General features: G+C 44.8%; 1 protein-coding gene across 3 annotated transcripts; it reads right to left on the bottom strand.

Annotated features, from left to right (window-relative positions):
* Window positions 1-61: 61 nt before the first annotated feature.
* Window positions 62-11,339, bottom strand: DOHH (deoxyhypusine hydroxylase). Of its 3 annotated transcripts, none has more exons than XM_027851159.1 (5): window positions 11,272-11,339; window positions 5,044-5,376; window positions 4,121-4,197; window positions 2,442-2,679; window positions 62-1,679 (listed from the first exon to the last, which is right to left on the bottom strand). In XM_027851159.1, the coding sequence occupies exons 2-5, from the start codon at window positions 5,315-5,317 to the stop codon at window positions 1,342-1,344; spliced, it is 927 nt and encodes a 308-aa protein (XP_027706960.1). In that variant the 5' UTR covers window positions 5,318-5,376; window positions 11,272-11,339; the 3' UTR covers window positions 62-1,341. The 3 variants fall into 3 exon arrangements, with proteins under 3 accessions (XP_027706960.1, XP_027706962.1, XP_027706961.1); XM_027851161.1 differs by having other exon boundaries at window positions 11,260-11,337; XM_027851160.1 differs by having other exon boundaries at window positions 11,244-11,325.
* Between the last annotated feature and the right edge of the window lie 12,107 nt (window positions 11,340-23,446).

Raw genomic sequence — 23,446 nt, 5'->3', positions numbered from 1 at the left:
CTCAGAAATCACCCTGTTGAACTCCTTCCTTTTACAAACGAGGAGACTGAGACCAAGGAGGGAAGATACTTGTTCATGATGAGTTAAAGGCAGAACAGGGACCAAACCCGGGTCTCCTGATTTTTAGTCTAGGGTTCTTTACAACAAATGACCTAATTGTGATCATCAGCCACTCAAGGAACAAGAAGGAACATCAATGGTCATCGGAGGCCCCAAGAGGGAAAGCTCACGTTAGCAATGAGTGGAAGGGTTGGAACTAGTTGGAACTAGAAGCCAGACCTCATGCCAGCCAGCCCAGGATGGAGACATGGCTCTTCAGCATTTCCCTCCCAGTCACCCTCACCCCACCCAGACACTTCACACGATTTTCTCAGATAATTTAATATTTGGTTCAGATGGCCTTTGTGCTCTGCGACTCAAGCCCAGACCTCCTGCTCTCACCTCTCCCCCAGGCCCTAGCCCAGCTTTCCTTTCTCTGGGAAAAAGTCACTTAAGAACTTTGCCCACTTTGTGACCCACCCTCTTCCATGCCCCTCAAAGACTCCCACCCCAATCATCTAACTGTGCAGGCACTATTTATGCCCAGGAAGATTTCCCTTCCAGACAGGTAGTAGATGGTAGGAAAGGGAGTACATGTGGGTGTGTTTCCCTCTCCAAGTTGCCCAGATGGTCTGGAACTTATGGTTAGGTGGACAGCAGCAACTCAGAAAGACCTTCCTCCAGAAGGTCTCAACTGTGAAAAAGCTATATGCCTTTTTCCCCAACCAATCCAGATTCTCTTCCAGATCTTCTCCAAAGGGATCCCAATAAACCTAGTTTTACTGACAATCCCAATATCTCCCAGTAAACTTAGATCCCCTATTACCATTAGATTTACCCAATAGAGAATCCCAAAGATGACAATGTGCTCCCAACAGGCCCTATCTCAACAGATCCCAACACCTTTTAAAAGACCCTGAACCCGTTCCAGTTGTTCTCTTCTGTCCCCAAAAATATCCCAAACTGCTCCCAAAAGCCCCTATCCCAATAGAGACGAACACCTTTTGAAGGAGATCTTGATCTCATGCCAACAGATGCAGATATGCTCCCCAAAGAACTGGCTGTGCTCCTAATAGATTCTGGCATCTCCCAACAGATCGATGTCCCCTTCCCAGAAGATCCCAATTGTTCCTAACCTCTTCCAACCCACCCAGGTCATTTCCTGTTTCCAGCCCCTTTCAGCTGATTCTAATGGGTAGCCATTCTTGTGAGAGGACAAAGTAGGCCCAGGAGCAGGAATGATGAGGCCAAAGCAGGTGATGGTAGAAGCTACCAGAGCACAGCAGCGGTAGGTTTACAAAGTCAGGAGAATCCATCCAGCACAGGAGAGGGCTGGTGAAGCTGGCTGAGGCCATTGGCATATTGAAATTCAGGCCCATTCTCATAGGCATACATATCCAGGGCCACCTCACAGCTCTCACGCACTACACGCTCCGCATCAGCTGCGTGGGCCCGAAGGGCTGCCAGACAGTCGGGGTGGGCAATAGAGCCCAAGGCTTCAGCACACTCGTGTCGCACCATAGGGTTCTCGGCTTGGCTGGCTAGGGCAGCTGTAAGCTGGGGTATGCAGGCCTCATGCTGTAGCTGGCCCAACACATAGCCCACTTCATGGCGGAACAGAGCACTGCCACAGCACAGACCTGGAGGCAAGAATCAGGAGAGGAAGCTGATCAGATGGGGAGAAAATCACCCAAGGAAGAGAGTAGGAAGAAAGATGAATATATAGGAGGTAGGAGTCATCTGGGAAGGAACATTGGGGGAGAGGCCATCTTGAGGGGGGTGTCGATCGAGGGGTAAGGGAGCCACCCAAGGAATCACGGTTAGAAGGAGAGGGCATTACCTGAGGGATGAGTGACTTAAGGAATTGTCTAGGAGAGACAGTGCTGATAGTTACAGAGGAAGTCACCTTGAAGGATGATGGTTAAAGAAAGAGGAAGAGAAAGGAAGTAAACCTAGGCAGGGAGTCAGAAGGGGAGGATGAGAGGGATGGTTAAGGAAGGAGTCAACTAGAGGGGAATTTCATTGTGTGTGAGAAATAGGTCTGGGGAGGAGTCAGTCCTCCCAAAGGAGGTTTAAGAGGCAGGAGGAGTCAATGGAGAAGAGAGAGACTTAATAGGGGCCAGAGAAGACCTTTTTCCCAATACATTTTTCCCCTCCTAGTACCTCATTTCATGCCCTGAACATCCCTGGGAGACAAAGAAGAACAAGGATAATTCTTTATTTTACAGATGAAACAACCAAGGTCCAAGGTCATCTAGCAAGTCGGGGGAGAAATCATGTCACTCTCAGCTTTTGTCACCCGTGGACTAAATATACAAATTAGAGTGCTGGGAGAGTAAAAGCTGAGCTATGGACATGTCACTGTCCCCAGCCCCCCATCTCACCCTAGGGTTCCTCCTCACCATCTGCAAGGGCCAGTGCGGCCTCCTTGCCCCCAGCATTTCGCAGAGCAAACATGGCCTGATAGCGGTCAAAGAGCGGGCGTGACTCATCCAGCAGCATGGTCCGAAGACGCCCCACGTCCTTCTCCTCAGCTGGCGGGGCCGGGTCCACAGACAAGTAGGGGCTACCTGTGGGCTCCCCTCCATTCTGCTGCAGCCACTCCAGCCGTCGCACTGCCAGCTGGCATGTCTCTGCCACCTGAGGACAGTGAAAGAACACTGAGAAGCCTCCAGGACCTCCTCAATCCCCTAGCCCAGCCTCACTTACAGGGACCTTGCTGCAGCAACAAAGCCCAAGCTCTGGTCTGGCCCAAAGAGAGAGGAAGTGGCGCTGGATCTGGGTCTGAGGACCACAGGGCAAGGGTGGGCTCTGAAATTTAGCAGCTGTGTGACCAAGGGTTAGTTACTTCACCTCTCTGAGCCTGCGTCCTCATCTGTAGAATGAGGATGCTAATATTGGCAATGCCTACGTCCCAAGGTCACTGTAAGGAAAGTTTTACAAATCTTAAAAGCATTTTAGAAATATCCAAATTATAGGGTTGGGAATTAGAGGTGGGAACGCTGTGTGATGAGAGCAGCAGCAGATCCGTCTGACGCTGAGTTATAGATGCCCTGGACACCGGACAGAGGAGTTTAGACGTGGCAGAGCAGGCATGATGCTCCTGCGGACTCCTGACGGGCCCTGCGCAGGGGAGGGAGGTGACGGCACACTCGGAGGAGAGAGAAGAGTCAAGGCCTAGGAGCTGGCGACTAGGCCTGGGTTTCCGTCCCAGCTCTGCCATGCGCTGCTCTATGGCATCAAGCAGCTCATTTTCTCTCTCTAGGGGCTCCAGTTTGCTCACTTCCAAAATGGTGGCAAGGGCAGGATTAAATGATATTTTAAGTGCCTCCCTATTTTAAGATCATGACTGGGAGAGGGAACCTGAATGCTGGGGGTTGGAGAGGGTCGGGGTTGTGGGGGGATTTCCCAGCATTGCTAAAACATCTGTAAAATGAAGGGGCTGTGATATATACAGCAGCCCTTTTTATGGAAACAGGAACCCCAGAACTGAAATGTGGGCAGCCCTCAGCTGGGGCTAACTGAACAACCTGTAGCATAGAAATGTAATTGCACATTTGCTCTGTAAGAAAAGACAAATCTGAGAAGCTTGGTAAAACTCGCATGATGTGATGCAGAGGGAAGTAAGCCAAAGTAAGCAGTCCCACAAAATGACCACAAAGACAATCTTGACTCCAGGAGTCTCCCTCTTTTTGTCAGGGCAGTGGAGCTCTACAGATGTGAATGTGGGCATCCAATAACACATGTGGCGTTGGTTTGTTTTACTTAACTGTACTTCCTTGTTTCAAGAGAAGATAGTGGAGAGTGGGAAGGGAAAGCAATGTTAACAAAGCATAAATTTTAAAAAAGAAAATACAGTGAGGGGGCTAGTCCATGGATCTTCAGTGCCTCTGCCCAACATTCCAAACCCTCCACAATCTAATAACATTCAACCTTTCTAGCTTGAGTTTCTATTGCCCCCCTCTCTCTACTCTGCCCCAGCTCTAAATCCTATCATCCTACGCTATCCTCCCCACCGGGGCTCACTAAATAACATGAGACCTGGCAGCCACATGGGGGAAAAAAAAGAGTATTACGTTACCTCGATGACAGGATCCTTGGCATATTCCTTCAGGAGTTCCAACACTTCGGGGTTGCCGATGGCTCCAAGAGCCTCTCCTGAAAGAGAAAAATGGCCAGAGGTTGTCAAAGCTGGGAGAGTCCTTTGCACAAAGAATACTCTGAGCTGGAATGGACTCCTGAGCACAGAAGGTCAGGGCTGGGAAGAACCTTAGCAATCAACCAGGCCAGCCACTTCATGTTACAGAAGAGGAAAATGAGGAAAGAAGGAAAGAAAGGAAAAGGAAAGAAAGGAAGGAAGGACGAAAGAAAAAGAAGGAAAGAAAGAAAAAAGAAAGAAAACGAAGGAAGGAAGGAAGGAAGGAAGGAAGAAGGGAAGGAAGATCTTCTGACTCCCGGGCCAGTGCAGGTTCACGCCTGTCTTCTAACCTTTGCATATGCTTTCCTTATGCCTGAAATCCTTCAGGTTTTCCTACCGTCTCCTGGGTAAAGTTTAAACTTGTTTGCCTGGCATCTAAGGTCCTCCACAACCTGATGCCACTCTCCCTTTCCAGCCTTCTCTCCCATTATTCCTCCATATTTAGGCCAAACAGGACTAGTCTTTGCACTTTCCCACCTGTGTGCCTTTGCTCACACCACTGCCAGGAATGCCTTCTCCTCCTTCTCTGCCTACTGAATTCCTACACATTCCTGAAAACCTAACTCCAATCCATGATGGCCCTGGCTGCTAGGATCCTTCAACTCACAGCAGCTCACCTAGCTTGGTGAGGACAGGAACCACTTCCATGGCTCTCCTGGTGCTCCAGTACAGTGTTCTACAACAGCAGGGGCTTAATAAAGATGTGTTGTTGTTAACACTGGCTCCTACCTGCAATGTACGGGAGTACTACTACAAGGAAACAAGGCGAAGGAATGGGCAGTATCCACAAGCCTCATCTCACTCACCAGCCTCATGCCGCACCATAGGCTCCTGGCTGGTGTCCTTCAGTACCTCGACTAACACAGGGATGGCTCTAGCGTCCTGCATCTGGCCCAGGCAGTAGGCCAACTCATGCTTCAGTAGGGCTGACTCATCCCCGAAGGCCTGGCTGATCCAAGAAATGGCCCCAGGCCCACCCAGCCCCCGAAGGGTGAACAGGGCTCGGAAACGGGCCTGCAGGGGCTGCTTGGGATCCACAAGGGTCTGCCCGATGGCCTCCACTTCCTTCTCTGTTACCATGGTGCCTGAAGTCCAAAGGTTTCTGCCAGGCCAGCCAAGGTGACTTGTGGGCTTGGGTCCTACAGGGGAAAAGAGCTCAAGTTAAAGGCACACGTAGGAGGATCTTTCACACAGAACCCCAGAAGCTCAGGAGCTCCATTTGTTCTGTTTGACCTCACAGGGCATCCAAGTCCACCCAATTTTGAACAAGGCCCACTAAAACATCCTTAATAAAAGGCCACCCAACCTCCACATTAATGAATGGCCATCCAACACTCCAACCTCCACTCAGGCAACCCAAATCTCCCAAACCAGCTCATCTGACCTCTGGACTGCTCTGTTAGGAAGGTTTTTCTTTAATAAAACCTAAATCTGCCTCTCTGCCATTTCTGCCCACTGCTCCTAGTTCTGCCATCCATTAGGAGGAGGGGATAGAAATACAACATACAGAAAAGAGGCAGCTTAGGTGGTGCAGTAGATAGCGTCAGGCCTGGGGTCAGGAAGACCTGAGTTCAAATATGGCCTTAGATACTTACTAGCTGTGTGAACCAGGGCCAGTCACTTAGCCTTGGTTTGCCTCAGTTTCTCCATGTGTAAAATGGGGGTGATAATAATAGCACCTACCTCCCAGGGTCGTTGTGAGGACCAAATGACATGATAATTATAAGGCACTTAGAATAGTGCCTGGCACATAGTAAGTGCTATATAAATCTTAGCTGTTATTATTAGTAGTAGTAATTTATAGAAGAAACAAAGAGCTAGGGGGAATCAGAAAACCCCTCATGTAGGAGGTGGTGCTCAAGCTGAAGTTTGTTGAAAGCCAGGGATTCCAGGAGGCAGAGGTGAAGAGGGAATGCATCCCAGGCCCAGGGACAGCCTGCACGAAGGCACGGAGATGGGGGATGGACTATAATGTATTTAGAAAACAAACCAAGATGATCAGTTTGGTTAGAATAAAGAATAAAGAGAAATACTGTGTAATAAATTAGCCCAGAAAGGCTGACTGAAGACAACTTATGAAACACTTTAAATGCCAAAAAGCAGCATTCGCATTTTCTCCTAGGAGCAAGAGAGAGGCAGTGGAGTGGCCTGGTCTGTCCTGTGCCTTAGGAATCTCTCTGTGACAGCTGCATGGAGCACGGACTAGAGAGGGGAGAGAAGGGGCACAGGGAGACCAATGAGAATCCTGGCTATTGTCCAGGCAAGAGAGAATGGGGTCCCTCATGAGGGTGGTGGCTACATAAGTAAGAGGAAGGAGAGATATGAGAGGGAGCATCGACAAGACTTGTCAATTGATTGGTGAGGGGAAGGGAAAGTGTGGCACCCAGGACGACTCCAAGGTTGGGAAGCTTGGTATCTAGAAGGATGGTGCTGCCCCGGACAAAATGAAGGCAGTTTGGAAGTGGGATAGGTTTGGGGAGAAAGAAAATGAGTTCTATTCTGGACATGTTCGGTTAGAGATATCTAGGAGAGAACCAGTTAGATATGGACAACAGGCAGCTGATGATGTGGGACTAAGGCTCAGGAGAGACCATACAACTGGGTGCATATAGCCCTGGGAGTAATCGTCAGACATCTGATCCTCAGTCTTCTTTTCTCCAGGCTCAAATATCCTGAAATTATTTCAACCTTCTAAATTCTGGTTCTGTAAAATATGGATTCAGTCAGAAGGCCGCCCTTAAGGATTTAGAAGGCCACATGTGGTCTTAGGGCCCCAGGTTCCCCACTGCTGACCAACACAACTTTCTATAATTAGAAGCTGCAGATAAAAATAGCTCATAATTCCATATATTATATAGTTTGATCTACACAACAACCCTGTGAGGTAGGTGCTATTATCCCAATTTTACAGACAGGGAAATTGCCTGAGATTTCAAGTGATCAGATTAAAATGCAATTGGGGAATACTTAACAAAATAAAAATACAGTAAAACATAGATAAGAAGTCAGTATGTGGCCTGCAGGGATCCTTATGTACTGCTTCTATTTGAGAGCTCCATACTGTCTCCCTCTTTGATTTCATCAGCTCCCATCAGTTTCATTGTCAGCTCTATAGATGATTCCCAGATCTACAGTTCTAGCCCTGCTCTCTCTACTGAGTTCCAGTTCAAACCTACAGCATTAACTGCCTTTTGGGATGTGCCCTAAGCATCTAAAACCCAGTATGTCCAAACCAGTTATCATTCCCCCCAAACTTACCCCTCCTCTGATACTGTCAAGGGTGCCACCATCCTCCCATTCACCCAAGTCCCAACTTCAACTCCTCACTCACCCCACATAGCCCAACCTCAAAGAATCTACCTTCACAGTTCTCCTATATATCTCCTCTCCATTCATAAAACCCACCTTAGTTTAGGCACTAATTACTTCTAATCTGGACTATTGCAATAGCCTTCTAATTGCTCTCAGATCCACCCTCCACTAATCAATTTCCCCAAAGTGTAGATCTCGCCATTTTACCCCCTCCTCATTTGATAAACTTCAGGGCCTTCCTATTACCTCCAGTTAAAGCTATTCACAACCTGGCCTTTCCTATGTTTCTAGTCTTTTTATGCTTTACTCCCCTCTATTCACTCCACAACCCAGCTACACTCACCTACTTGTCCCTAGTGCCTAGCATAGGACACCCCATTTCCCATGTCTATGTATTAACACTGGCTATCCCCACTGCTTTCTACAAGTCCTCCCTCTGAGACTATCACCAACTTATCCTGTATATATTTTTTTTATCCATTGTTATTTGCATGTTGGCTCCCCTGTTAGACTGTGAGCTGATTAAGAGCAAGGAATTTTTTTTTTGTTGCACTTTTTTTGTATCCCCAGCACAGTCCCTGGCACATAGAAAGTATCTAATAAACGCTTGCTGACTGACTAACATTCAACAGCCCACAACTGCTGTAATGTGAGCATTTACTCCCCATTTTACAGACAAGGAAACAGTGATTTCCCCAAAGCTATATGGTGGGTCAGAGGCTGACTTGGGACTCGAAGCCATGTCTCCTGACCCTCAGTCAAGGGAGGGCTCTTTCAATAAACAACATGCTCCCTTTCCACCTGTCCTCTCCCCCAAACTACTCAGACTCATTACACTACAAAGATCCATGATTTCCTAACTTTTCCATGCCTTGGACGATGGTTTAAAGAGTTCAGCTGACTAAAACAAATTCACCATGTGATGGCTAAACCTTTCATAATAAACCCTCTCTGAACTTAACTACAACAGCTGGTTGTTAGACAGACACTCAGCCAGCTTGTCAGTCTGCATTTAAAGCACAAAAAGGGCCTGTTGAGAGCCTGTGCTCTACTCTGGAACTTGAAGAACCCATCATTTCTTTTTCTTCTTTTTGTGAGGCAGTCGGGGCTAAGTGACTTGCCCACGGTCACACAGCTAGTAAGTGTCCGAGGCCAGATTTGAACTCAGGTCCTCCTTATTCCAAGGCCAGAGTTCTTTCCACTATGCCACCTAGCTGCCCCAAGAACCCATCATTTTTTAAGGGAGGCAATATGGTACATGGACAGAGTACTGGATTGGGAGTCAGGAAGATCTGGGTTCAAGTCTCAACTCTGATACTCTCTACTACTTGGGTGGCCATGGTCAAGGCAATTAACCACCACCAGCCCCACCTCCCCGGGTCTTGGGGGACTTGCTGAAAAGACAAAGTAGGCTGCAATCTGTGTTGATGGTAATGTATCAAAGATGTCAGTGACATATAAATGAAATAAACATTGCAAGGTGGGAGAAACGTGTCCTGAGAGGCCATACACAGACAAAGACACCTGCCCCCCCCCTTCTCCCCCAAGATAGCAACAGAAGAAGGCTTTACTTTGACATCAATACTGGGGAATAAATAAGTGGTATCAGATTTCATGACACCTTCTCACTATGAGAAAAATGGGATTGAAGGGCGGGATGTGTGTGTGCCAGCTTTGATACTATTAAGAAACAGGTGATGCCAGGTTTCACGACAACCTCCCTCTAAAAGATTCATTGGTTTAACAGAAGGGAAGACAGTTGTCTGGGCATGTAAAAGCATAAAAAAGACCCAGTCAACTTCAAAGAGACCAGTGATCACAGGCGTGGGCCTATGATGCTGTCTGGGAGTTCTTGGAGAACTGGCAAGGAGTTTAATGACCATCTAGTACATTAGTGCAGGTCTTCTTAAAATGGGGTGTATCAACTTAGTGTGTATTTATGTATGCATGCATGCATGTAAAAAGGTATACATATACACATCTGTATACATATACATACATAATTGGTTTTAAAATTATTTTGACAACTATATTTCAACATAATTGGTTTCCTTCGGAATTCTATCTATTTTACTTTAAGCATTTAAAAACATTCTGAGAAGGGGTCCACAGGTATTGCCAAAGGAGTCTAGGACATACAAAAAAATGTTAAGAACACTTGATCTGGTAGAAACCCTTCTCTTTACAAATGCAGAAACTGTGACTTGTGAAGGGGAAGTAACTTGCTCAAATTCACAAAACCAGCCTCTTCACTACCAGTGTCCTGGATACCAGCGGTATAAAACTGGACCAAAACTCGAGGTCAGCCTGAACTAGATTAGAATGCACTTGGGAAATGTTTTACAAAATAAATAAAGGTACAATACAACAAAGATAATGTCAATTTGTGGTTTTCTAAGTCAACATACCATTTCTATTTGAATATGACAACACCTCTGTTTATCATCAGCCTGCCTCTCACAATGACTACACAGTGATACAGTAACACTGTTGTCCTTGTTGTTCCTAACTCAGCACATTCCCTCTCCCAACTCCCAAACATTTTCATCTGTTGTCCCACACATGGAATTCTTTCCTTCCTTATCCCCATCCTGGCTTCCCTCAAGTCTCAGCTAAAGTCTCACCTTCTGCCAGAAGTTTTTCCCAGATCTCCTTTATCTCAGTGCCTTCTTCTGAAACTATCTTAAACTTATCCTGTATATAGCTTATTTGTACATAGCTGTTTGCATGTCATCTCCTTAATTAAACAGGAAACTCCTTTAGAGCAGGGATTGCCTTTGTATCCCCCCCCCCCCCCCCCCGCGGTGCCTGGAATATAGCAGGTGCTTAACGAATACTAGGTGACTGACTAGTTAACTGAGATTCTGAGCTCTCAGGGGGCAAGAACAAAAAAAAAATTTTTTTTAGCTTTTCTTTGCATCTCCAGCACAGTGTTCGGTACGTTGTAGGCACTTAATAAACACTTAAATTGGAGGGAGGGAGTGGCAGAAAATAAGGACTCCTGGGTCTCCAAGGGATCAACCACCCCCCACTGCGGGCTGACATCGGAAGGAAAGAAAAGGATTTCCCTTCCACAATCGAAGGGGGTCGGGAAAGATGGAATACCCAGAAGTGGTACCCGCTCAGTCCACTCAAAAAGGAGACTCCCACTCTCTTTCCCCAGGGGCCGGATAGCAGAGACAGAGGAGCAGCTGAATCTCTTGAAGATGGAATCCCCAGAGACTGGATTCCTCAGGACTGCCCCCGCCAGAGTGGATGGGATTCGATGGAGGATCAATCAACAGGCGGCATTTCTTAAAAATCTATTATATATCAAATAAGTGCAAAGCTATGGGTGAGAGGCAAAAAGGTGGTCCCTGCCCTCAAGGAGTTCACAGTCTAAAGGGACTGGGAAAGAAGGAGCACAACAATCACATAGGTTCAAGGCCGGGATTCTTCCTCCTCTCTCCCAAGCGGATAGACGTATTTAAAGATGGGCCCTCTCAGGGGGAAAAAGGGGGGGATCCGGCAAAGGAGACCCTCGGAAACCAGCTTCTACTCAGCCCCCGATTCTCGAAAGGTGGGATCTCTCACGAGGAAAACGCCGATTCAGGGCCTGACCCCTCCCAACCCTTTTTCCTCCCACCCCGGACATCCAGAAGAGAGGATCCGCCTGACCCCATGTACCTGTCAGAACCTGAGTCCCCCAACCCACCTCCTTAAGCCCTCACCCGGCAGCTCACCCGGCAGTAGCTGCACCCGCAACTCCCGGCCATTTCAGGGAGCAGCCATCTTCCTCACCACGTGACCTCGTTCAGAACATACCAGTATGAGTGGAAGAGGGGAATATGCAGACCCATGTTCATCAAGGAAGGAGATATTTCGGAAACACTAAAGCTATTGAGGTTTGAGAACTTATATATCACGTTTAAAGTGATATTTGATGTCCTCTTTGTGATTCTTTTCACAAGAAGAAGGTAAAGAGAGGCGGACTCTTTGTCTCTTTGGAAGAAGGGCTCCCCTTCTGCCTGAAGTGGTAGGTGCCTATTCAAATCCGGTATAATAAGCGTGCGGTAGAGAGCGCATGCGCCTTGTCACCTGCGGCGCTCCTCGTGGAGGGACTGAAGGATGCTGGGTAGGGCCTGCGTCGCAAAGTGCCGGTAGGTGGGGCTCGGGCTGTCCCTGGCTTGGGTGGCAGGGAACCTTGGGCGCGGGTAGAACACATTCCAAAGGGCTTTGAAAACTTTACAACTCTATTTAAAGGCGAGTTATCTCTCGGCCGATGTGTATTTGGTCCAGAGTACTAATTTCAACAGCGTAGGGAAACTCCCTGGGGTGGAAACTCCCTCCACTGGTGCCCCTCTGCCACTCCTGTAATTTAGTGCTCTTTGAGCATCCAGAGGTTTCGTGACTTGACCCTGGTTGGTATCAGAGGCTGAGCTTGAACCCAGGTCAAGGGCACTCCACTGCCCCACTTTATTTCCTCACCACCGTGTTCTACACTGATTAGGCTCTCACTGTATGCGTTACACTGTGCTTCCTATCCTGAAGTTAAATATAAGGAGGCGGACACGGGTGGAGTGGGAAAAGCAAGCACTGGATATGAAATTGGGGTGAACCCAAAGCCTGACTGCCATTCATTTATTATTTGTGTGAATTTGGACAAATCACTTTCCTCCCCAGAGCTTCAAGTTTCCCCTAGCCGTGTAAAGAGTGGTCAGTAATTATTCTTCAACTGCTTACAAGGGTTGTTTTGAGGATCAAAAAAGATTTTGTTTAAAACGACTCTTTGTAAAACTTAAAAGAGCTAAATCCCTCACCCAAGTAAAAGTCACCTCAGAGTACAGTCACTATGAGTTAGCAAGCATTTATTAGATGTCTGTTATGTGCCAGGCACTCTGCTGGGGAAAGAAAGGCAAAAAACAGTCCCTGACCCCAAGGAGCCCAAAGTCTGATGGGGGAAACCACATGCAAATACATACCTACAAACGCGATAGATACAGGATAAGTTGGGAGTTACCTCGAGGAAGGCACTGAAGTTAGGCTGGGCAAAGCAGAGCCCATTCTCAGTCCCTGGTAACTAAGGAGAAGATGATAGGAAGACAGGTTCTTGGGACCCAAGTCAACAAAAGGCGTGAAAGATTCTGTTTATGTGTGCATTTGTATTTTTAAACACAATTGCATTTAACACAGTCTTTGGTGAGAGCAGATAGGGTCACTGTACTTGTTCTGTAGGACAACCTCTTCCTTAGACAGAGATATTTTCTATTAAGTAAGTGTGGACCCCCCTTTTTTATCTCAAATGCCTTTTAATTTTTATAGGAATAAGACAAAATGATACATATTATATTAGGAGCTGACATTATTTTTGTAGGTATGCTCAAAAATGAGTAGTTTGATTACAGAAGTACTGATGTACTAACAGCATATTTTGGATTTCAGATAATTACACAGAAATGCACATAATTCAGATACTTGCAATTTAGAAAACCTTATTCCCCATGAAAATATAAAAATGATCATCTGAGATAAAATATCTGTTTTTTTTACTAAAAACTGTATAAGCTGATAAAATAAGCATGAAAACACAACTTTAGAATTTATGAAGATTAACTATATAAAAAGTCACTTTTTCTTACAATTTATTTCTATTTATTACCTAGTTCTATTTATTACCTCACAAAATACTTTCTACAAGAATAATTGTTTTAAAATTGCAGTATTTTTAAACTGATAAGCCCTACATTAGATTTTGATTAGAAAAACCCTTATGGAAAAATACTTTAGTATGTATCTTGAACTGATTTTCTAAAATCCTCTAAAATAATTTTAGGGCGGGCCACTTCTTTTGTGAAAAAGTCACTCTTGCCTTTTTCTTCTTCCTTCTCCAGAATACTCTTGCCTCTCTTCTAAGAACACAAAGTTCCTGGAGGGTAGAATTTTTTTTTAGATCCACATTCCTCTGTCATTGTTCGGTTGTGTTGACTCTTGGTGACCCCATTTGGGGTATTCTTGGCAAAAATACTGGAATATTTGCATTTTCCTTTTCCAGCTCATTTTACAAATGAGGAAACTGGAGCAAACAGAGTTAAATGACTTGCCCAGCATCTCACAGCTGATAAGTGTCTGAGGTTAGGTTTGAACTAGGAAGATGAGTTTTCCTGACTCCAGACCTGGCATTCTATCCACTGCACCACCTAGTTGCCTTTATTCCTTTGACCCTGACCCTACCTGGACAGGTAGAAAAGATGACAAATTCATTCAAAAGTCAAGCACACACTATGTCCAAAGTATTGTCCCAGTGTGAAAGACATAAATAAGACATGGTCTTTGTTCTCAAGTTTAGTCAAGGGCAACTAGGTGGTGCAGTGAACAGAGCACAGGACCTAAATACAAATCCAGTCTCAGACACTTGACACTTAATGAGCTGTGTCACTTAACCCCAATTGCCTAACCAGAAACAAAAAAGGGGGGGCAGCTAGGGGGCTCAGTGGATATAGCACCAGCCCTGGAGTCAGGAGGACCCAAGTTCAAATCTGGCTTCAGGCACTTGACACTTAACTAGTTGTGTGACCCTGGGCAAGTCACTTAATCCCATTGCCTAGGCAAAAAAAAAAAGTTTAGTCAAATCAGCAAGCATTTATTAATCCCCTACTATGTGTCAGGCACTGTGCTAATCATACAAAGAAGGGCAAAAACAGTCTATGCTCAAGTTGCTGAATTTATTAGGGGAGATAACGTGTAAATAACTAGGTACAAACAATATCTGTGTAGGACAGTTTGGAAATAATCGTCAGAGAGAAGCTAGGGGATACTTCAGGGAAGCCAGGAGGCAGAGTCAAGGAGGGAGAGAATTCTAGGTATGGAGGACAGCCAGTGAGAGCATCTGGAGTTGGGAGATGGAGTGACTTGTGCTAGGAAAAGCAAGAAGGCCTATGCCACTGGATAGTAGAGTATGTGGAGGTGAATAAGAAGACAAGGTAGGAGGGGGCCAGGTTATGAAGAGCTTTAAAAGTCAAACAGGATTTTATATTTATTTATGGAGGTGATAAAGAGCTGCTGGAGGCAATTGAGTAGGGGATGCCTTGTACTTTAGGAAAATCACTGAGCTGAATGGAGGAAGGAAGAGAGGCTTGAGGCAGGGAGACCACCAGCAGGATATTGAAGTACTTCAAGTGTTGGAGGAGGGAAGAGGGATTATCCAAGAGATGTTACTGTTGCTGTCTAAGAGGTTGAGACCCCTCAAAGACTGGAGTACATGACGGGGTTGTCTGGAATGAATTCACAGACTCAAGCATTCTTTAAGTCAAGGTGGCAAAGATTTATTGTTATGCTTTTCAGCGGGCAAGGATTCTTAAGGAACCTGCAAGACACTGAGGATGGAGCTAGGGTTTATGTGGAAATGGCATGGGAAAGAAATGCCAGGGACACTGATGAGGTAATCTGAAGTTCCAGGTGTCTTTGGGAGCTATGGATGAGAAAGTACAGGGAGTATACCAGAGAGGGAGGGAGATGACAGAGGTATGGATCTTGGGAGTCTGGCAGGAGGAAGAATCCTTGGGCTGGCCAAGGACAAAACTCCTTGGGCTGGGCAAGGCACCCCTCTCCTTCTGTCTTGATGAGAGAATGCCCTGCAACAAGGGAAAGCTTTCTCACAAGACAGGAACTTACTAAGGAATTGGGAGGCTTCCAGAGATGTGATCTGAGGGCTGGGGCCTGAGTAGCCCAGCACTCTCTCACCCAGCTTTGTGTAGCTGCAACCAGGGAGAGAGATAAGGGTCTTGCTGGGGCCCATGCATGAATAACTGCTAGGCACAGTGTCCTTGGGCTGGGGAGTGATTGTCAGAGACAGTGTTTCTGCGGCTAGGGAGAACTTGGAGTCCAAGTACAAGCACAAGCACCCAAGCACCCCATCATTACCAAGATAAAAATAACATAATGTGACAAGGTGGATATGTAGGTTGAGGATGACACCCCTAGGCTGAGAGTCTGAGTGACTAAGAGGATGGTAGCATCCTTGAGAATGATAGGGGAGTTCACAAGTGGGGCATGTGTGAGGGAAAGGATAATGAATTCAATTCTGGATGTGTTTAGTTTGTTGTGTCTATGGGACTTGCAGTCCACTGGCTATCCATTGGAGATGGTTATAGGCAGCTGGGGATACAAAACTGAAAGTTAGTGAGAGATGTTCAGGCTGTATAAATCGATCTGAGAATCATATGCATAGAGATGATAATTGGGAGCTAATGAGACTACCAAGTGAAATCATATTAAGGGAGAAGAGAAGAGGGCCTAAAGCACTGGGGAACATTCACAGTGAGCAGGCATGACTTGGATGAAGATCTGATAAAGACTGAAAGGGAGTGTGGTCAGATAGGTAGGACAACCAAGAAAGAACAATGTCACAAAAACCTAAACAGAGTGTCAAGGAGATGAGGGTGATGACAGTGTCAAAGGCTGTAGAGAGGCCAAGAAAAGTGAAGGCCATCAGAGCTGGCATATGAGAGAGCACTGGTAACTCTGTAATGAGCAGTTTCAGTTGAAGGGTAAGGTCAGAAGCAGATGGGGCAGCTAGGTGGCACAGTGGATAGAGCACCGGCCCTGGAGTCAGGAGGACCTGAGTTCAAACCCAGCCTCAGACCTAATACTTGACACTTGCTAGCTGTGTGACCCTGGGCAAGTCACTTAACCCTATTACCTATCCTTTAAAAAAAAAAAAAGGTCAGAAGCAGAGAAGAAGAAAGAAAGAAGAAGGAAAAGGAGACAGAAAGGAGAGGAAGTAGAAGGGTAAATGAGTTGCAGATGGTCTTTTCAAGAAGTTTGGCCACAGAAAGGAGGCAAGAGATAGGACCATCGCTAAGCAGGGAAGAACGTATTAAGTAAGGGTTTTTTGAGATTGGGGAAGACATAGCAGTCAGTCCATAAATGTTTATTAAGCACCTGTTATGTGCTTGGCACTGTGCTAAATGCTGGGGACACAAAAACAGGCAAAAGACAGTTCCTGTAGTCAAGGAACTTATAAATTATACTCAAAGAACATTACAGTCTAATGGGGGAGACAGCAGGCAAAGAATTATGTGGAAACAAGCTACATGCAGGATGAATAGGAAACAATGAACAGAGGCAATGTACTGGAATTGGGAGGGATTAGAAAAGGCTTCCTATAGAAGGTAGACTTTGAGTTTCAACTTAAAGGAAGCCTGGGAAGCCTGGAGACAGAGATGAAGAGGAAGAGCATTCCGGGCATGGGAGGACAGCCAGGAAGAATTCCTGGAACTGAGACATGGAGTGTTTTGTTTGTGCAACAACCAGGAAGCCAATGTCACTGGATCAAAGAGTACATAGTGGGGACTTAGATGTAAGAATACTGGAAAGGCAGTAGGGGTAAGGCTACGTTGTGAAGAACTTTGAATGCCAAACAGAGGATTTTGTATTTGATCCTGGAAGTGATAGGGAACCATTGGAGTTTATTGAGTAGGAGGGTGACATGATCAGACTGAACTTTAGGAAAATCACTTTGGTGGCCAAATGGAAGATGAACATGAGTGGGGAGAGACTTGTGGCAGGCAGAACTACCAGAAAGCTATTTGCAGCAGACCAGGCATGAGTTGATGAGAGCCTGTGCTAGGCTGATTTCAGTATCAGAGGAGAGAAGGGCCTATTGGAGAGAACACGCAGAAGTGAAATTGACAGGCCTTGGTGACAGATTGGATATGTGGATTGAGGGATAGTGAGGAAACCAGGATGACACCTAGGTTGGAAGACTGGGAGAATGGTGTTGCTTTTGACAATAATAGGGAAATTAGGAGCAAGACAGAGTTTAAAATGGGGAAAGATAATGAGTTCATTTTGGCATGTGTTGAACTTAAGATGTCTGCTGGACATCTACTTGGAGATATGTGAAAGGCTGTTGGAGATGTGAGACTGGAGGTTAACAGAAGAGAGGTTAGGACAGGATAGGTAGACTTGAGAATCATCCATGTCGAGATGGTAATTAAATCCATGGGTCATGATGAGCTTGCCAAATGTAGTGAGAAGAGGGACCAGAACAGAATCTGCGGGACACCTACAGTTAGAGAGCATGACCTGGATGAGGGGACATAGAAGGAGCAGTCAGACAGGTAGGAGGAGACCAGGAAAGATTGGTGTCCAAAAAACCTAGAGATAAGAAAGTATCAAGAAGATGGTAATCAACAGTATCAAAGATTGCAGAGAGGTCAAGAAGGAGGATTGAGAAAAGGCCGTTGAATCTGGCAATCATGAGATCACTGGTAACTCTGGAAAGACCCTGCTTGGAAAGATGATATTTGTAACTCATGAGACCTTTGTCAGCATTAGGGTAGTTGGAGGGAAAAAAATTATATGTTTGTGTGTGTGTGTGTGTGTATCTATATCTATATCTATCTATATATCTATCTATATATATATAGGATATAGATATACACACACACATATATAGATAGAGATAGATATATAGATAGAGAGCACAGGGTGAGTTGAAGATGAAGGGGTGATATCTGGACAACAAAATTAAGTGAGAGAGGATTGTACTGGGAGAAAGAGAAAGGGAGAAGTAGAATGGGGTAAATCATCTCACAAAAAAACAGAAAAGAAAAGGCTCTTACAATGGAGGGGAAACGGGGGAAGGTGAGAGAGAATGAGTGAATCTTATTCTCATCAGATTTGGCTTAAGGAGGGAATAACATACACACTCAATTGGGTATGGAAATCTATCTTACCCTACAGAAAAATAGGGGGAAAGGGGACAAGAGTGCAGGGGGATGATAGAGGGGAGGGCAGATTGGGAGGGGGGTAATCAGAAGCAAACACTTCTGAGGAAGGACAGGGTCAAAAGAAAGAATAGAATAAATGGGGGACAGAATAGGATTAAGGGAAATAGAGTTAGTTTTTCACAACATGACTACTATGGAAATGTTTTGCATAACTGCACATGTATAACCTATATTGAGTTACTTGCCTTTTCAGTGAGGCTGGGTGGGGAGAGAGGAAGGGAGAAAATTTGGAACCCAAAGTTTTAAAAACACATGTTTAAAAAAAATGTTTTCACATGCAACTGGAAAATAAGAAATAAAGAAAATGGGGTACAGAAATCTATCCTGCCGTACAGGAAAATAGAAGGGGAAGGGGTTAAGAAAAGGGATGGGGGAGAGACAGAAGGGAGGGCAGACTAGGGGAAGGAGTATTCAGAATACATGCCATCTTGGGGTGGGGGGAAGGGTGATATGGGGTGAAAATTGGAACTCAAAATCTTGTGGAAGTGAATGTTGAAAACTAAAAATAAATTAAAACAAAAGACAAAAACAAAAAAAAATAAAACAAGACCAAAAAAACCCCAATTTCTGTGGAATTGTTGCGGTCTGAGAGGTTGAGACCCCTCAAAAACTGAAGTACAGGATGGGGTCATCTGGAATGAATTCGCAGACTCAAGCATTCTTTAAGTCAGGGTGGCAAAGATTTATTGTTATGCTTTTCAGTGGGCAAGGATTCTTAAGGAACCTGTGAGAGACTGAGGATAGAGCTATGGAAAAGGGCATGGGAAAGGAATGCCAAGGACACTGATGAGGTAATTTAAAGTTCCAGGTGTCTTTGGGAGCTGTGGATGAAAAAGTACAGGGAGTATACCAGACAGGGAGGGAGATGACAGAGGTATGGATCTTGGGAGTCTGGCAGGAGGAAGAATCCTTGGGCTGGCCAAGGACAAAACTCCTTGGGCTGGGCAAGGCATCCCTCTCCCTCTGTCTTGATGAGAGAATGTTCTACAACAAGGGAAAGCTTTCTCACAAGATAGGAACTTACTAAGGAATTGGGAGGCTTCCAGAAACATGATCTGAGGGCTGAGGCCTGAGCAGCCCAGCACTCTCTCACCCAGCTTTGTGTAGCTGCAACCAGGGAGAGAGATAAGGGTCTTGCTGGGGCCCATGCATGAGTAATTTCTAGGCACAGTGTCCTTGGGCTGGGGAGTGGTTGTCAGAGACAGTGTTTCTGAGACTAGGGAGAACTTGGAGTCCAAGTACAAGCACAAGCACCCAAACACCCCATAATTCCCCCTTAAACAGATGGGACCCAAAATCTTTTGGGGTGAGGGATGAAGGTCTCAGCTTCTGAAACTGCTTCCTGTTGGGATTGGGTGTAGAGCTGTCCCTGCCTTGTGGGGTCCCTTGATTCAAGGGGTTGGTTCTTTAGCTAGTGTCTGGAACTTGGCCGATGCCTGGTCCAAGGAGTGATGGGTTGTGGTCTCAGACAGAGGTTGGTACCCAGTTTGAGCTGTCATCTGGAAGTGGAGGGCACTGAGCCTAGAGGAGACAAATCTGGCAAGGAGATTAAGCAGACAAGGAAGGGCTAAAAAGAAGTAAAAGGAATATAATCAGGAGTGGGACAAGAATAGGAGTTAACATAGAGAGAAGCCAGGTTCCCCAAGAAGAGGATGAACCTGGTGTACTAAGGGTTTCATGGATGTCCCACATCCAGGTGACTTTCTCTAGTCCTATTGAGCTCCACCTATTGAGAGTTATTAATATGCATACAGCAGGAGGTGTTGGCCAGCGCACAGGCACCTCCCCTAAGCAAGTAGATAATCCAAAGCTATTTGATTATCCAGGACCACATTTACCAGGGAATCCAGAGGTTGCTGAACGTCCCAGAGACTATAAACTGTGTCATTTGCCAATTGGTGAATGGTCCCTGTCAGGTTTGAAAGAATGAACTCATGTTGTAAATGTCCATAGCAAGGCATGAGATACTCTGCTCCCTTTTTAAGGTACCAGAGAACATTGTCCCAGAACCCACTCTTTACTCTTATTAGGGTGGAGTTGCTGGGTTTAGTAATACTGAAAATGGTCAGAGGTGGTGCCAAAAATCCAAGGGAGCACACACCAAAATCCTTATAAGGTGTTAAACACTGGGTGGCTAGAACAACAGTCCTGGGGTCATGCCAAGTAGTGGCATTTCACTTTAGTTCTTCCCCAGAATCCTTACCACCTGGCCCACCCATCCCACAAAGGAAGGAATATCCCTTAGGTGCACAGATGGGGCCTGTTTGTAAAAGCTACTGAGCAAAGATGCCCCATGGATCAGTATGATTACATGCTAATATTCCAGGTAAGAGAGAAACTCTCAAAAGATCAACAAAAGTGTTATAGCTGGAAGGGGGCTGTAGCTTTGTGTGTCAACTGGGAAGAGAAAGTTAAATAGGGAGAGCCTACCAGGAGATTGGCAGGAGGAATTCAGTCATATGTGCAAGTAGGGAGTATTCCCTAGAACAGGTGGTACAGCTGGCAGAGGTAAAGTTCTGGGGACACTCATCACTGTAGGCATCCTTACAGGTGGTACAAGTCAAGAGACCAGCAGAGACATTTACAATTCCTCCCCTGACAGTCTTTACCTGTACAGTGGCCACAGAGCTTGTCTCCCAAGCAAGGGAATAATTCCCCATTGAGAAACAGGGTGTTGCCATAGAAAGATTTTCCCATAAAGGAGTGTCCAGTACAAAAGGGGTGGCAAAGACCTCTGAGGTGGTTACGTTAGGGAGGGAGTTTCTTGCAAAAACTTCCTTAAACAAAAGAGGTTCCTAACTTTAATCTCACAACTGAATACATACACAATTTTGTTTCACAAACTTGTTTATCCTTCTCTAATTATACTTCAGAAATTGAATCTTTTACATATGATAAATTCAAAAACTGATTTTACTCTTACTTAGGCCATGGGATGACTACAAATTCAGATCAAAACAGCAAGATCTCACATATTTACATAGTGCTTATGTGTTTTACTGACCACTTGCTCTGATCAGAGAAATCTACTATAAAAGGAAAAGGCAGGGACATGTGACATACCAAATATGACAAGATAGAACATCCTTAGCTCTATTTGAATTCAGATAAGAGTCACAGTTCTCCAATCATGCCGTATCCATTCCACATCATAGCCAGACTCAGGAATAGTCAGGTGAGAAACATTCCTTCTCAAAGGAACATAATAGGGAAACTGAGCCAGGAGGATCCCATCCTAGATTGAGGCTAAGATTGTCCTCATGGCTTTTTTCCAAATGCAAACCTCCACCTGTTAACAGTACAGGATCACATTCCCTGTGAGTAGCTTGTGGCGTTTCTCTCAGATATTGATTTAATGCAGACTACTATACCCAAATTCAAACTTAAAACAAAATTAGTTATAGTCCCAAGAGCCTTTTACCTCAAACAGCAAGTTTCACTAATCACAGCTTAAAGCCAGATACAGTTAATGTTACTCTCATGGAGTTGTAATAAGCAATAAAGATTTACTGGGACTCACATACATAAGAGATTTCACTTAACATCTTTCCTTCTCAAATTTAAACTTGTCCTGGTATAAAAGCCAATCATTAGAAATCATTTCTATCTATTGTACATAAACTTGCAAAATCTCAGCAAGCTAAGTTCATTGTTCAGGAACTCCAAGTTCTTTTCTCAGGGCTGATGACCTTGCCCACACAGATGGTTTCCAAGGACCTTGGCAAGTTTACAAAATATGAGAAATTGCCATATACCCCAGGGAGGGGCTAACCCTGGTGCCCCTGCCTGCCGACCCCCATATCCCAAGGAGGACTGTTTTGAATGGGCAGAACCAATCTGGACAAGGCTTTTACCCAAACCCCTCCTTTTCACACATGGTATTCAGTTAACAATTCTAGGTTTTAACACTAAAACAATAACTTCAAATACCTTAGTTAACAATCTTTTAACTTTCATAAGTGATAGTCAAATTGTTTCAGCTATAAGCCCTTCTTTAATTACAGGTAAAGGTGGAAATACCTGATTTTCTAAATGGCAGTTATCAAACATTATAAGACAGGGTTAGCAGGGCTGACAAAGTAATATAATTAGTTTTACACAATTTTTCCACCATCCTTTAGTTTCCTTAAGTTCACACTTTAATAACATCCAAATTATGAAAAGCTACTTGACATAACAATACAAAAGTTTACCAATTTGAAACAATATATGTGTTTAAAACTTGAAACAAACACATTACCAATCAGGTGACTCCAATTCTGTTGAATACATTTCCAAATTTCCTTACGTAGAAAATCGGGCATCTCTTCACCATTGGCGTTGTATACTGGTCACATCTAATTAAGGAACTAATAAAAATAGTAGTTAACATTTGTAGTGTCTGCCCTCTGCCAGGCATTGTGTTAGACACCTTCCAATCATGTGAGATAAACTAAGGTAACTTGCTTAATGTCACCTAGTTAACAAATTTCAGATCCATACATTTTCCCAATTTACTTTAGTGCGAAACTGTATAATAAATTCTGACTTAAGCATTAAATTAAGAGCATCACATTTCATTTAAAATATTACCAGAATGAATTAAATTGCCTTTTGGTTGTGTTCCAGTACACAAAAACTTTTCTATGTGAGGCAGAAAAGATTAAGTGCTACCTCTCTTCTTGATTTGAGGGGAAAAGGTTCCCCTTTTCTTTCTTGTCTTTCCCTCCACATTCAAAACTTGGCCAGATTTAGAATATGGAGGGAGAGAGAGAGAATGAATTTTTTTCCCAACAATTCTTCAAAAGTTTCCAAACTTTTTACTCACAAACCCTCTATTCACACTGTTCATGCAAATAGCTTATGCTTTTCTTTCTTCCCATACTTCTCTCATTCCTACTTGCTTAAACTTTCTTGCCTTCCTTCTAATGGACTTTGATTAAAGTCCCCTTAAGACTGCACATATCTTATTTCTTTCTAATTCTGATCTGACACTTCAAGGATCCTTCTCGAATTGCCTTTTACCAATCATATAACCTAAATAATAAAGTATTTTTCTCTCTTTCTCTCTCCCATCCACCTGCTCCTCTGAGGCTGCTGTAATCAGAGAGGGAGAGGGGGGAGAGAAAGAAAGCAGCATTCCAGA

This window comes from Vombatus ursinus, unplaced genomic scaffold (assembly GCF_900497805.2).
Source record: "Vombatus ursinus unplaced genomic scaffold, bare-nosed wombat genome assembly UNPS02009173.1, whole genome shotgun sequence".
NCBI classification, from domain to species: domain Eukaryota; kingdom Metazoa; phylum Chordata; class Mammalia; order Diprotodontia; family Vombatidae; genus Vombatus; species Vombatus ursinus.
The sequence above is the reverse complement of the archived record's forward strand: the minus strand, read 5'-3'. Positions and strand labels throughout refer to the sequence as shown.